Source organism: Argiope bruennichi, chromosome 3, assembly GCF_947563725.1.
Source record: "Argiope bruennichi chromosome 3, qqArgBrue1.1, whole genome shotgun sequence".
NCBI lineage: Eukaryota > Metazoa > Arthropoda > Arachnida > Araneae > Araneidae > Argiope > Argiope bruennichi.
Window position 1 is genome coordinate 109022265 of NC_079153.1, and position 16382 is coordinate 109038646.

At 29.2% G+C, this 16382-nt stretch overlaps 1 protein-coding gene and 1 non-coding gene across 2 annotated transcripts in view; one reads left to right on the forward strand and one right to left on the reverse strand.

The window, feature by feature from the left end:
• LOC129963628 (polycystin-2-like) overlaps positions 1 to 16382 on the forward strand; it is a 65174-nt gene that overhangs the window by 7985 nt on the left and 40807 nt on the right. The window contains exon 2 of the mRNA XM_056078109.1: positions 2456 to 2679. Within this exon, the coding sequence (XP_055934084.1) occupies positions 2478 to 2679 (202 nt within the window). The 5' untranslated portion in view covers positions 2456 to 2477. The remainder of the gene's footprint in view (positions 1 to 2455; positions 2680 to 16382) is intronic.
• Positions 9015 to 9098, reverse strand: Trnal-cag (transfer RNA leucine (anticodon CAG)). The gene has a single exon. It is a non-coding gene; the product is annotated as a tRNA-Leu (tRNA).

Here is a 16382-nt window from a genome sequence, read left to right on the forward strand (position 1 = left end):
AAATAAGATCTACATTAAATAATAAACCCTCTTTTTTAGTTTCAAATAATATTCAAAAAGCTGTTTCCTAGAATTTTAGTTTTATTTGTGTAAATTCTCATTTGCTACATATTTTAATGTATCGGTAAACTAATACATTCAATCAAAACAGCTGCCCATACTGATTCATCATTACGTGAGCGAATGCTGTACCTATCTCCTCGCATTCCATCTAGTAAAGGTACGAGAGAATGCGGGTTATTGCTGCCAACTGTCTTGATTCCAAATTATATATTCAATATTTTTGGTACCTGCACGCTACAAAGAATTTAGAACATCTGTATGACCTCTACATTTTTGAAAGCATTTGCTCTTAACGGAATTCAGTAAGGCGACTGTTTGCGGTATGCGGAATATAGTAAGATGTTTTTATTTGTTATACGAAGAACACCAAGTGGTTGTTGTCAGCCATGGTTGTTAGTCCCGAAATGTAATTAAAGAAATGGAAAGCAAAACCAAAATGAATGGTTACCTCGAAAATTTCTTGCCTAGTCCCTAAAAAAATGTTATCCCCCTCCCCGTCCTGCATAAAATTTTTGGAATTTAGGCAAGGCAATTGCACAGATTTTTATTTTCAGAATCCTGCACATGAATATTTTGTGCATCGAAGTATAAGGAAGAAAAACAAATGTGCACTTTGGATGTCTTTTTTGAAGACTGATTGAAACCAAAATTTGTCTCAGAATAGCAATTTGATTAGTAAGATAACTCACTAAATTTATTTAAATCGTTGCAGTTTTGAGTAATCGCGTTTCCATGCATATAAATGCACAGATGCGCCATATTTTATCTGTTCAGTCCTTAACATTTTATATCAATCGTATTCGTTTGCACTCGGATAGCCAGATAGATAGAATTCATCTGAATGAATTTCGTTCAAAATTTAATAGAAATCTATAAATTTGAACTAGAGATCGTACATCAAATATTATATATCTAGATCAACGCGTTTTTGAGTTATTATGTTCATAGACAGACAGACACTTTTGAAATTTTTTTTTTTTTTTTTTAATTTTTTTAAGTTTCAGGGGTGAGTGAATGTAAAAATTCGTTAAAATCTCGAATTCCGAATTTTTTGGCGATTAAAGTACTTACACTATACTTAATATACCAGGAATTAAAAATGTAAATATATTATTCAGGACTTTACTTAAAAAGTAAATTTCTGATATCAAAAACATTAATCATATATGATTTTAAAAAAGTCAAAGTATATAAATAAAATTAAAGTATAAGTAAGATCTGTTAACAAATGATTCAAAGATATTTCATCTATGCCTTTTTTTCGCTTTTCTTATTTTTCGTAAATTTTTCAAAACAATCACTGAAACATCTGTTACTTTTTAAAATTTATTTTTCACCATTCCCAATCCTACAACCCGGATTATATTTCAGAACATCTTGTCACTTTTAATGTAGAGATAAAAAATACCAAATTTTGCTTTCAATAAATAAAATTACTATTTATTTTGTGCATGAATATAGTTTATTTAATTTTTGGATAAATAGACTGAAGCTTTTTTTTTTTTTTTTTTTGTGCGCGAATATAGTTTTCAAAAATATTTTTTAATAGCCGATTTTGAAATTATTTTGAATATATATCATTAATTCAAATGTAATTAATTGATAAACCTATAAATAAAACTTAAATAATATGAAAAAGGGAAAATTTCTTTTTTTAACCATATAAATTCTTACTTAATAAGCTAATCATTTCTGTTTTTTCAATGCATAAAAAAAAATCAGCTGTTTTTCCCGATAGGAAATCTTTTTCTTTTTTATGGTGAATTATTCCACTTCTTGGAATCGTGAGATTTGTCGTCGGATTTAATCTCCATCGAATTTTCATATTTCTGTTCATTCATAGTTTCTGTCAAACAAACTATGTTCATGATTCATAGTTCATTTTATAGTTCCTGTGAAACAAATATATATATATATATACCCAGACTCATACTAAAAGTAATTCTTCTATTAATTCAATTAATTTAATTCTGATAATGATATTGTTTATGATATAATTGCTTTTGGTTCTACTGTTGTACATTTTTAAATCTTGAAATCACAATATTTAATTAAATGGAAACAAATTGATTAAATCTATAGAAAATACTTTCTGAAAGATTCATTATACCAGATCTAGAATTCTACAATTTAAAATACTCTATGACATCTTGGGTAAAAGAATTTATGTAAGATATCATCTACTCCTCTAACAGCCATTATTATTTTTCTATATTAATAACAGTCGTAAAAATTCTACAGATTATTTATAAATATTACAGCTATTTCTTGTTTTTTGTATTAAACCGTATCCAAATTTATTGTTTTTAAAAATCAATATTTGCTTAGTATAGGAATTCTTGTATTTATCCTTCAAATACAGAGAAGACTGACGTTACTGTATTTCTTGCAGATTTGATTAGAGAGAAAAAACCATGAACCCATCTAGCAACTTGTCCACTGACTACCGCCCTTATAGCGGCGGCCGGCCCGCCTGGGCAGTGGCCGATGGTGCCAGCGATTCGGGTCGAGATCTGGAAGACCAGTACGAGAGCGATCTGGTCGAGCACCGAGCGGATGTCATACCCGAACCCGAAAGAACCGGATGCTGGTACAGCTTCACTAGGGTAATAAGAAGTGAGTACTTTTTTTTTTCATTTTATTGTTTGGAATAGAGAGGGGGGGGATACAGAAAAGCTATTGTTTTTTTAGTCAAATTTTAAAATTATCACCCTGTTGTTGATTTTAGAATAATTGATTATACTGGGGGGGGAGATTGATTAATCACATCTGTCCATCCTGAGTTCGTTTTCATTTTTAAATCTCATAATTAAAGTATTTAACTAAAACCCAAATGCATACCCAGGCATCTAGAATCGTAAAGATGCAACTTATTAAGTTGCACAGGGAGTCCAGCTTGTTGAGGGCGCCAATTCCTAATCACATATTTGAAAATACGTGCTTGTTATATGACGTGATTTGAAAACAATAGAACTGAGCGTAACCAAAAATACCGGAACTGAGTGCATGATAGAGTTAACCTTCATTCAAAAATTTTTGCCTTTTTAAATGATATTCACATTTTACATCAGATTTAACTGTATCTTTCTTACAATGTTTTAATTTTTAATATGAAAATTATGCGTAACAAATGTTTGGCCCAGAATGGCCAAATCTGGCCTTTGTGCCATAAAACCAAACCAAACCTTTACATGAAAAAAGTGTGCCATCTACTATTTTTAACTCTATATGATTTTCTTATACCTTTTATTGTATTTTAAATAAACCACTACGCCGAGTGAAATTAAATACTTACATAATTTGACCCTATTGAGGATTAAGCATATTGAGGAATATCAATATACGATATCTAAAAGAACAAGGCTGCCGCTACAATAATTTCGCAAATGGCACTGAATACTCTGAAACCAGCTTTGTCTCAGAGAATTGGAAACAACACGAGGAGAAAAAATAAGTCTGAATCAAAAGTTCGTTTCAGAAAGCACCTGAAACACTTCTACAGCAGACAAAACTAAGCAAAAATACTCTGGATTTATACAAAACGCAAGTGTGGCATTGTATAAATATGAACAGAGCCATCTCAGTTAAAAAATAAACATAAATGCAAAGTAAGTACCATAATAATAATAAAAAGGAAATAGAGGTCAGAAGAGTTAAACATAAATTATACAATGAATGAAAAAACCACCTTCCTTCCTTAAATGTTCCTCTACCAGTTCTTTCTGTTTAAATTAAATTAAGTAACATTTTACGTTAAAAAATCTATGCAGTTCTGGATTAATAAAGTAACTATTCTTGTAATGTCATTTCCTTTTTGTAATAGCGATGATTGTTTAAGAATTCCATTCACTTACTAAGCGTCGAGTTTTGATGTGCCATCGGTTGACGCCCGGGTAGATTTAACTTTTTGTAAGGTTTCACTTTATTAACGATGAAAAATAATTGTGATCGAATATGTAATTTATGTATGTGAAAATGTGTTCTCAACAAAAAGATACCGAAAAAAAGAGAAAACAAATTGCTATTTTTGCTCTTAAAATTATTTACAGTAATCGAGAGAATTTGTCACTAATTTGTAATTCGCAACTTTTATCAGATTTAAGCACCGTACATTTGTTAAATATCTTTTTTATCTGAGCTTCAAATGATAATTTGAAATTTAATAATTATCCTAGATAATCGTTCAGGGTAATTTAAAAGTTAGATTGAATCTAATGATAAAAATAAGAAATTGCATTTACTTGAATTAATTGTTACTCTCCAATTACTGAGCGAAATCTTCTTGGTCAGATTTATAATTGTGCCACAGTTTAACGACGGACCTTGGATTTAAAAAAAAAAATTGAATAAGCTTAAATTATTTTGAAATAAGTAAATTTATAATATTTCGTTGCAAGATAATAGTAAGACTTTAAACTATTCCAATTCTAATTTTTGATTTTCTGTTTTATTTTTTTAAATATTTTGGCAACTTTTTTAAAATTTTATTTTAAAAAATAATTTATGAAATATTTATGACAATATTCTTTTTGTTGTCGAAGAACAAGAATGCAAACGAAGTTGTATTCATCAGAAAATATTAGAAAAAATCCTTAAGAACTCTACACGATAAATTTAAAGGCAGACGATTATCAATTTCATTAAGAATAATTATTGAGAATATTATTAACATCTTTTAAGAGGAAGAAATTAGTTATCGGCTGCTTTTCAAAACTGAATGGTTCAATCTAAATTAAAATTTTAGAAGAAGAAAAAAAAAACTCTCTCATACTCTCGCTTTAAAAATAAAGATTATAATAAATATTTTTAAAAGAACTAAAGCGTCTGGAATTTTCTAAAGCTAATCAGTTTTATATAATGTTACTAAATCGTTGTACTCCTTTACTTAATTTAGTTTCCACAAGCTGTTAAACTTCCGTTTACTTGTTGTAAAGTTAGGAAAAAGAAGCCAACGTAGAAAAGTTTTATTTCATCTTTTTTTTCAAAATTGGCAATGCAGATCATGTTAGAAATTATCGAAGTTAAGGATGGAGTCCTTAAATAAATCAGTCCTTAAATTCTAAATAATTGCAGCTATTAAAAAATTTAATACAGAAGTTGTTTGTTTTAACAAGATTCTAATTCGCTTAAAATGATTCTTTTTTTGTCTGAAATTATAGGGAAATAAAAATCATAACCTTCCATCATTTCAAATCTTTTTGAGCTGGAAGGCCCATCTACAAATTCTATCTGTTCAATATCACTCGTATTTGATGGTGATAATTCAAAAATTGTTTGAAGCCATTGTTTGAATTTCAAACAATGGCTTGAATTGAAATTCTGATAGTTTAGGTGAGTGCAAAGCAACCGCTTAAGTTCAAATGTGCTGGTTGTATAACAAACGGTATCGTTCAGTTGAAGATGGGCAATATTTTACTTTCAAAGCCGATCAAGGCAGTTAAAAATTTTTCTTGCTTAGATTCCTCTAAGTTTATTCGAAGGACTTTTTCTTTCGTTTTTACGAAACGCTGAGTAAACAAAGTGATATATTTGTTTGACCCGATTGGCGAAAGTAAACAGCTGTTAGCTATGATCTTGGCGTGTCAGTAGCGCTATCACTTGTCGGCTACTTTTCAAAACAAATATGTTTAACTCAACCACTACGGTCCGATGTGAAAATTTACGCAACATACTTAAAATAGCATATTCATGAAATGAAATGTATAACATATTTTCAGACGGCAAACAGATAAAAGCAGTACTTCGAAATTCTTCCTTAATACTATTAACAAATCATATCTCCTAATTTGACCAGGAATGTTTCCTCTTAAAGTCCTTGCCGGTTAGAGATTTTAACAAGTGCATTTTTTGAAAAATTTCAAAAGAATGGAAAAAAAAAAAAACTGCAAGCTAAAATCGGTTATTTTAATAAAATATTTTAGCAATTTTTGTTTTGTTTTTAAGGATAAATTGTGTCAGAAATAATGGATGTTTTCTGAAAAGCGAAAAAATATGGATGCATCTCCCATTAGAATTCTTTTGGGAAAAGAAATAAAAATGATGAAATTTACAGGAAAATTCTGGGAAACCATGTATTTATGCTATAATCACAAAATTTACTAATAGCAATAACTCATCTTAACCAATTTCGAATTATGTCCTTTAAGGGTCATTAGATAAAATAAATGTTATAATCCGAGTTTCCAAAACTAAACATTTCTTTTAAATTTTAATTTTATCTCTATACAAGAAGTTTTAAATAATAAAATTTGATCAACTGAAATAAAAACAATATTTGATAGTTATTAACTATTATTGACTACAGAAAACTAGCTGGTTTTAAATCTCGCGCATAAAAAAAGATTCAAAATTTAAAAGTAATTTTAAACAAAAGGTAAAAAAAGTAAAAGTAAAAGTAAAAAAAAAACTTTTTTACGTCATTTAAATATTATTTAATTACAAAAATCAACCATTTTTTTTTTATGTTTTAAGCAGTTTATTTTTTAGCATTATAAAATAGCATAATAAACACTTAAAAAGGGTAACTAGAAATATTGTTGGAATAAAATTTTAAAATTTAATTTATACTTGATTTTAATTTGAATAATTGTTAATGCATGTTCCTTGTGAATTAAACGAATGCATTATATAAAATAACTTGGGAAAAAATATTTAAAAAAAAACATTAACCTTGATACCTTCCGAAATCGCAAGGTTACTTACTTTGTCTATTTGATAATCAGGCCGTATTCTTAACTGAAAAATAAATCAAATGTAATTACCCCACGTTATTTGCAGGAATTATTCCACGGTATTGAATTTTAACGAAATTGGGTAATAATAATAGAATATATAACATATGATTTAATGCTTTTTTTAATCTTTTCGTAGATATATTAAATTAATACAAATACCTTAGTTTGAAATATGTTGATACTAGATTTTTGTTCCAGCCAAGTTTTAAAGACTGCAACGCTCTGTGCCATACTTCATCTCATTTATTTCAGGATAATAAAAATTAAGAAATTATAAGACAAATTACTATTAAAAAAATATTTCACATGGCCTTGTGGAGATCACCTAGACCTATTAGTGATGTGTGAAAAACGCTTGCTCGTTAGAAATGACCGTTACTGAAAATGGTAAACGATCGAATTATTCCCGCCTACAAAGAACCAGTTACAAAACTTTTTTAGTTTTCTGGTTCGATAAGAAATATAGTGTTGCTTTTTTGAAACAAAATTTTCAATGCCATGTATTTGATAATAATACTAGCTACTAAAGTTGAATATTTTTTCTTGAATAGGAGAGGTGGGGAGAGGAAACAGACGTGGTTGTAGACATAATGAATCATTTTTCAAATCAGTACCATACATATTCCATATATATGCACAACGGGTTAAAAAAAAAAAAAAGAAGAGCGGTTTCGTCGGTTATTTATGTTTCTTTCAAGCATACGAATATTAAAAATGTAGTACTAAAACTAATGATCCTGAAAGGAAAGTATTTCGACTACATTTTGAAGTAGCCATTCTGAAAATGACAGATAAGGTTTTCCTGAATTCCAGCTGTTTTCAACAAATAGTTCCTTTGTTTTTTTCAAAAATAAAAACAGAAATGCTGACTTTGAAATTTAATTCTTTATATTTAGGGTTTTTTTAAACAGTTATTTGTTTTTGTATAAACTGTCTGTGTTTTGAATCTAGTACAGTCAAAATGAACATAAGTACACATGCTGCATTGCAATGCCATACAAGTTTTCCATCTTATGAAACTAAAAAAAATTATATATAAATCATAATAGAGTTTCTAGTTTTAGTTATTTTCAGTCGTTTCGTTTCAAAAATGAAATTGAATCATTGTATTATAACAAAAGAATATTGTCCGTGACATTTAACTCTAATCTCTCTCTCTCTGTGTGTTTGTGTACGCGTGTGCATAATTTGGCAGATGCGTGGCCAGAAAGATCACACTTTTGGAATGAATTCTCATAAAAAAATGGAAAATTACAAGCCGTTATTGAAAAAATAACATGATGGTATTAAATAAAATTTTCAAAGCACGGCAAATAATATTATTTCTGTATTTTTTTTTATTGTTTTTAATTTTTTCTGCGTTATGATTGCATTTTAAACAATATCTTATTTATCAGACATTTTTTCCATGCCATTCTTTTTAAACAAAATATATGTATAAAAGAAAAAAAGTGAAGAGGCGTTAAAACATTTCACGAAAACTGATGAATCGTTTCTCATGAGTTCATAATTAAAAGAAGCTTTTTTTTCCGCAGTGGTATTTCCTGACAGAAAGTTACGAAACACGTAACCTTATGTCGAAAGCGGAAATGTTAAATTTGCCACAAGGAACGCTGGGCTTGCAATTTTCGCCAGGAGTTTATCTTGTCTGCGTGCCAGTATCTTAATTTCGAACGCGACGCGCGTCTGTGTGAGTAAGCGGTGAGAAGTAAAACCTTCGACAAAGTTTACTAACAATGTGTTACGTGGAACTTTTTCTTTTTTCAAGGACATCACCAAGGTGTATTTTAACGACCCCGTTTATCTTACTAAATATAATTCCAAGTTCAGTACCTCGTCCAAATAGGAGTTTATGCGCCATCTGTCCGGAAGTGAAAGAGTCATTTGTGTTGGTTTCTTTCTCGTAATTTTTCGAACAAAAAAAAAATAATATAAAAAGCCTGAGAAATGCGAATAACTAAAAAAAGGAAAAAAAGTAAGAGAAAGAAATGAGTGTAACTAAATCGTTTAAATAAGCAGTTGAAATCAAACGCTTAAAATTAATTCGCTTGTTGTCAGCTATAAAACTTTTTTTTACAAATTTAATATGCTTTTGCCGAAAATTACGAAGGAAAGTAAATTTGTAGCTTCCCAAATATTTAACTTTCTATTATAAATTTCAGCATTGTATGAATTTGATTATTTATATTTCCCTTAAATGAAAAGAAAAATATGGCTTGTCAGAAGTGGGATTCGAACCCACGCCCACCGAAGTGGACTGCGACCTGAACGCAGCGCCTTAGACCGCTCGGCCATCCTGACACATTGGGAAGGCTCTCCTTATCATTTTGGGACCCTCATACCGTTTCACTTTCATTTTTTGCAAAATACTTTTTTTTTAAACCACTATATAAAGAAATTCGTTTTATTTTTACTTTATCTTATACGAAGTATAGAAAAAGATTGTAAAAAAAACGTCAAAAAAGTCAAACTCGAGATTGTGAGGAATTTCCACGTTTCAGACCATATTTATTACGTACTTATATGTAAACGTAGTAACTCAAAATCGCTTTGAATTTGATATATGGATTTAAGACAAAAATGTAGATTTCAATCAAATTTTGATTCTCAGTATTTTTGATGCAAATTTTGATACTTTGAAAACTTGATTACTACAAAATGTAAAAAGTTAGGTTGATAAAATTTATTACGTAGGTTTAGTATCTGAAATGTAAATTCTTATTAGATTTCCTACCAAGCCTCTCAAAGGGTTGATCGTCTATCGGTCTATAATTTCACACGCATGTAAACCCAGTAACTCGTAAACGCAAGGACTTAAATGAATGAAATTTCTGATCTTGTGACGTATATCTGTAATTCCGTGTCAATATTTAGTTTTAATTAATCTGAAAAATGCATTCAAAATACATAATTGTAAGATAGTTCCAGTAAAAATGCTACATTTATGTAAAAGATCTATATTTTATACTTGTTATTCTCCAATGCTATTCAACACATTCACAGCCTTAGTAAAATCTGCTTTTTTTTAAAATTTTATTTATTTATTTATTTTTGAGAGGAGGGGGATGAGACTTTTATTGGAGAGTATACAAGAAAGTTTCGCGAAAATACCACTCCAACCCTTTTCCTTTCTGATCAAGCTCCTTTTCTCGCTGTCTTTCTCTCTCTCCCTCTCGCTTTGTCCAAACATTTTTATTTTTCCTTTACATCGTAAAGTCATTTTGTTTGCATTTGTAAAATTACTCAGAAATATAACAGCAAATAATTCAACTGTTTTTTTTCCTACAAAATTGCTTAATAATTTAGGTAAATAACCATAAATCACCAACAGTGAGTCACTTTTTACAATATTCTAAAAATTCGCCCCTATTTAATGGGGGGAGGGGGGAAAGCTACATTCTTTACGATTTGACTCGAAGCTTTACTAAATCTCAGATGAAAAGCAATTGTATGAAGTTTCTATTTACCTTTACATACTTGAATTATTATGGCTGCTCGTTTTTTAAAATGCTACCATATATTTATTTAATGAGTATTGTTATATATTCTACAGTGGAACTTCCATGTTTTAAAAATCTGTATAGTTTCAATTTTTTTTTTTTTTTTTTTTAAATCTTGGACTTTCTATAGAAAATATGCGAAATAAAATTTCCATATGCAGAAGAAACATTTTTGAGTCGAAAACCTATGCATACCTATTATTTTTAAAAAGTGACCGTTAATTTTTTTTTTCCCCTTAAGAAAAATAACGTAAATAAGAAACAAAATACTTAATCAATTTTTACTTGAAAAGAAATTCCCAGAAGATCGGAAATCGTTAAGAATGAAATTATCACTTGCACACACACACACAGTTGAAAATGCGATAAACACTTGTTTTACGAATAAATATCATCTGTGGCGGATTTCCAATTAGATAGACTAGTCTACGAGCAACCAAAGGTCGCTGGGCTTCCAGGTCGATTAAAAGATGTTATTAATCTAGTCGCCTAATAAATTTATTAAAAAAAATGCACAAATTCTACGGGATTAAGATATTATAAAAACGTTTTCAAGTGTAATTCTTCAAGTTTTTATCTATTTTATTGCATTTATGTAATTATTGCTAATTTTATACCTTCAATATTCTGATTAAATAATAAACATAATCTTGGAATGGAAGGAAATAACATTATTGTTATGGAAATTTTCCAAATTCTGCAAAATTAACAGGTCCAGTGTAATGGGTGTACAGTGAAGCAGTATAACAGATTTAGTAACAAAGAAAGATGTTTATTGAACACGAAAACACCTACACACAGACAACAAAAACAGTCAAAGCATACATAAGAACAGCATTTACAATAAACATCAGCTCACAAGCAGCCAATCGATAATAAATAATCGCAACAGCACAAAGCGTTCAGAGAGAACGTAACTATTCTTTCTCGACTCATCTTCCCATGAATCACACTACTCGTCGACAAACTGAATACAAATTGGCTACTCAGCTCACAATTCAGTGTTATATCAATTCTCAACCGACTTCAGCTCTGTCTCCCGCTTTTTTTATATATTTTTAATGACAAATCGAAGAAAATCAAGAAAGATCTACATAACTCTCATCCTAACGGGCCTATCGCCAAAATTCCTGTAGATTCTGGAATCTTCTATTTCGCTGGTAAAAGTGTCGGTGATTCCAAGGGCATTGATCTGGTATTCGTTCAGCATCCTGCAGAGCTATTTGTAAAATTGTCTTCCTTACGATACAACTAACTGCGCTGGGAAGCAACATTACAAATTTGTAACATTATTATTAAAGAGTATGGGGGAAAGTTTCGGGAAGACCACTCATACTACTTTCTTAAAAAAAAAAATCTTTTTTGTGATTAATCATTTATTTTATAGAAAGATGCTCCACAAATATTTTTATTTTTATTTTTGGAGTACTTTTTGAAAAAGCTTTCGTGTGTTCAGTGGAAGTGGAGAAAGTTATAGGTGCACATTAAACCTTGCTTATTTAATTTTGTTGAATATAATATGTTGTCTTAGAATTTAAAAGACAATTTTCTTAATGCCTTTTTCTACACTAATCTTTTACGAATTGATAAACTACCACTGCGTGTATCCCTAGAAAGAATATCACTATTTTAAGATATAATTTTCACCTTCGATAACACTATATGACATATGGAAAAATGAGTCTAGCTTAGAAATTTCAAATACTTTTATTTAAAAATGCACATTTTTTTTATAAAATAAAAAAAAACCTGAAATAATATTCCAAAATAATTTTATAAACTGTGATATAGTATTCATTTATAATTTTATAAACTTATGCGAACCTATAAATTTTTTAAATAATATTTGTAAATATAAGCTGTTATACAAAGGATCTAATTTTTATTTAATTTATATAAAATGACTGGACGTCCCTGATTAAGCGAAATATCCTATTTGATATTGCGTACCAAATTAAAAGAATGTCATAGATTTATTACCTTTAATTAAAATGTTCAAAATTAAATAGTTTATATTGCCTTTTTAGAAATACTTGCATATTGATTTAATTTTTAAGAACTAATTTTTGACGAATTCTCATTTTCATCGTTTATTATGCATAGAATATAGTTAACATATTTTAGTCTTGTAGTTTCATTTCCATGTCATAATAATTTTATATATTATTATTCTAGCCGCCTTTGCCTAATAATTGATTCATCAAGAAAATTCACTATGCTTTATTTTCATTAAATCTCTTATGCATTATTTTTACATTCAGGATTTCCTCAAAAAAAGGTGATTTTAAACATCAAAATGTTATAGATTTTAGAGACATTTTATTTCAATTATATTGCGCTTGTTCTCATGGATCGTAGTGCCGTTAAAAATGTAACTATGCGGATTATCTACCGTCTATTTGCAAGTCAACTTTCACAGTGTTTTAATTTTTCTTTCGTATCTTTCATATAAACAGCACAGATGATAAAACAGAATCTTCTATTTTAAGAATAATAATAATGAAAAAATCCTTGACGCTATTAAATATTAGATAAAACAATGAAAGTGGTTTGAATTTTTTTGCTACAGCGAAATATACAAGTATTATTGAAAATTATACAAAATAGCATTTTTTTAAAAAGTGTAAAAATTTAAAATAAATTGCAATACAAATAAATCAGTATCATTAAAAATATAATTTTTAAATTTAATTTTTTAATTAAAATTTGAATTTATCTTTTGAAGTTAGAAATATTAATTTTTAATTAAAATTATATTTTTTCAATAAAGTTTTTAAAAGTTAACGTAGTAAAATATAAAATTTACGCTTAATTTTTAATTGATAAAAATTGTATTTAAAGTTTCAAAAAGTATCGCTCTGAAATACACATTTCCATCATCCAAGATATATTTATATCAGTTTCGGTAGTTGAAGGTCAAAAGGGTTGACCTGTAGAGCACCAATATGCACACAAATACACATACACATATATACTCTCTTTTATTATTGGAAGAGATAGAGATTCTGTATGTATATTTCAGATGTTCTCATCGCATATCTTTTTTCTTTTCGCTTTAACAAAAATATTGAATTTTCCTTTAATAAGCCTTTAATTTTTTCCCAAATCCATCCGTTGTAAAAATCGTCTAGATTTGTGACATCTACTTAGTTATTTAATTTCTTTCCTGTTATAAGTGATATATGTTTTGCTCCCCAATGTTTTTCTTTTGCCTTACGTTAGCATCAAATAAGTATTTCTAGGTTACATTCGCGTGGGCTCATCTGCTGCGATGGCAGGTGTTGCGTCTTCTCTGAAAATTCAGGGCAATGTATTTAGCGAATGCGGGTTCAGCATGAGATGCATAGTAATTGAAAACATTATTTGTGGTTAGAGCAGTCGTGAGTCATAGGCGAAAATGACTCGACTAACCCTGAAAACGTGTGAGACCCGAGGCAAAATGTTAACAAAGCTACTTTTATTTAAGCTACTTTTTTACTTTCTCCTGCTAAGTAGAATTTGAAATCGTAATAATCGAAAAAAAAAAACACATTTCTGGTCTTAAAATAGACAGAAGATACATTTTTGGAGAATGGATTAAATTAAAAGAGAAAATTTAATGTTTTTTTTATCCACCATGTTTAAAGTGAGATAAAGGCAGATGCTTGATCGAATCATTGCAAAATCTGTTTTAAAAATTTACGTACATTTCTTTTACACATCACAAATACATATATAGACAGCACATCTATTTACATATAAATTGCTAATCGTTCATGAAATGTATTCATCGAAATATCGACAAGACGCAAAACAAAATCATCAGATTTCTTCTTTTTTTGTAATTTTTTTAAAAAGAATATTGGATGAGTTTTTCTGCAGGTGTGTTCTAAAAAAATTGCACGCGTTATTGCCCTTGTAAGAGTGAGATTGTGAAGAAATGGATAAATAAATTAAATTTAATTGAAGGTAGGCTTAAATCTGATTTTAAACCAGAATTACGTACGAAAAAACAGCCCTGTGTATGTAAACACATTTGTGTAAAAACGACATTTGCCCTATTGTATTTAAACACTATAAAAATGCGCCAATTTAGATAATAACTATCTGTCTAACCATTCACATATATGGTCAAAATAAGCCAATAAACGAGTAAAATTTGCTAAAAGGTCTTTTTATCAAAAAAAAAAAAAAATCAGTTTTTATTTCATAAAGAAGTTTTGAAAAATGTGCGTTTAAAGAATTATATATTTTTTAACGAACTGAAGCATTGGAATAGATCAAAATGTTTTCTGACAAGACATGGAATTGAAAAGAAAGGTGAATGTTAATTGCATTTCTAAAGTTGAATTTTTTTCAAATTAATTTATTGATTTTGACATTCGAAATCCAGCACGGCTTTCATTAACATACACATGATTCCGTTTCCTTCCCGCCATTGAAAAAAAATTATTCTTTTTCTGTACTGTCTTGTGAAATGTTCTGTAGATAATCGTGAAATTTTCAAAGTAGTAGGGGTTTTTTTTTTCCCTCCATACATTAGCTGCCTATCATAAGTATCTAAACAACTACGTATCGTAACAAATTGCAGTGTTAATGTAGGTGACCCAGTAAATACATTTTTAAAAACTAATTTCTTCTAGACAACATTTTTTTCTTGTCTGTCTTTAAGCATTGTTGGAGTTTTCAAATTACTACTAAGCAAAATTATAGGCTATCATAAATTTTTTGTGCAGCCTACGTTATGATTTTTTTTCCTCTAGAATGGTTACGATTAAGAGGATAATGGATATGATCTTGGGAATTTTTATTCAAAAAATGTCCTGGGTATTTTTCTTTATTCTTGATATTAAACATGCGATGCATTTTTTTTTTCAATATTTGAGTTTCTTTATTCAAAAAAGTGAACAATTTAAACAGTAAAATATGTTCCATTTTTTTTACCCTGGTTTTCTTTTGGCGACAGTTCCTGTTCAAATAGGAAATGCATCAGAATAGATTCCAAAACAAGGAAGAGATCCCTTCGGTTGTCTCCATGAATTGTCAAACATACATTAGGGCTCTAATAAATATGATTTCTATTTCTACTAATCATACAGGAGGGGAATGTGTGTCTGTAGGTGTTTTGGCGATCTATAGGATAGACCATTTGATTTAAAATTCCCAAATTCGGCATAGATATACTTAAGATGGTGAAAAATGGTGTCAATGGTGTAAATGGAAAAATGAACTGTCACCAACTGTCGAATTAATTTTAGTTAGAATTTTAATTAATTAAAAATTACTTAATATTTTGGCTTTTCCCTTCAATAACTCTAGAAGATATTAATGCATGAAATTGATTTTAACTTTTTAATTAAAAAAAAATGTCTTTTTAATAATATCAGCTTTATTGTAATGTAAATTTTTTTTGCTTAATTTTCAAGAATAGATCTGCCTTTGGTTTATCAATATTTTTCATGAAAGATTTAATCCTGCTATTTACTTCCATTGTTGAAAGCTATGAAAGACGGATTCTATTTAATGATGCTGATGATGTCGTCTCCGCGTTACCACGGAAAGGGGGTGCAGTAGCTTCTGAGGGCAAAGACCCCTGAGCACCCGAGGGTAGAAGTCTGACTTCTAGCTCATATGAAGATGAAACTCACACATTCACTTGCACAACCCCTTTTTACAGGGGGGTACATTCACACACCTCAAAAATAGAACACAGATGAAGAACAGCCACGCCCGAACCGGGATTCGAACCCGGGACGCCCAGATCACGAGGAAGATGAGCTACCCCTATGCAAGGACGCCAGTATTCTATTTAATACATATGTTGTTTAATGAGAATAAGAAAGTGAAGTTACATTACTACAAAACCTAGAAAATATATGAAACGGACTGTTATGTTTTTAATAGCAATATGATGTCATGGGATTTGACTTCATTAAGATGTTCACATTGACTTTAAATTTAACGCTTTGCAGTAGTGAAAGTAATTCGATGCATAATTGTTCACCTAATATTAAGATTTATTTATTGCTCTGAAAAATAAATATACATAATAGTTTTAAGTCAAATTTCTTTGAAAACTTAATCTACATCTTTTTACCATTCTGTA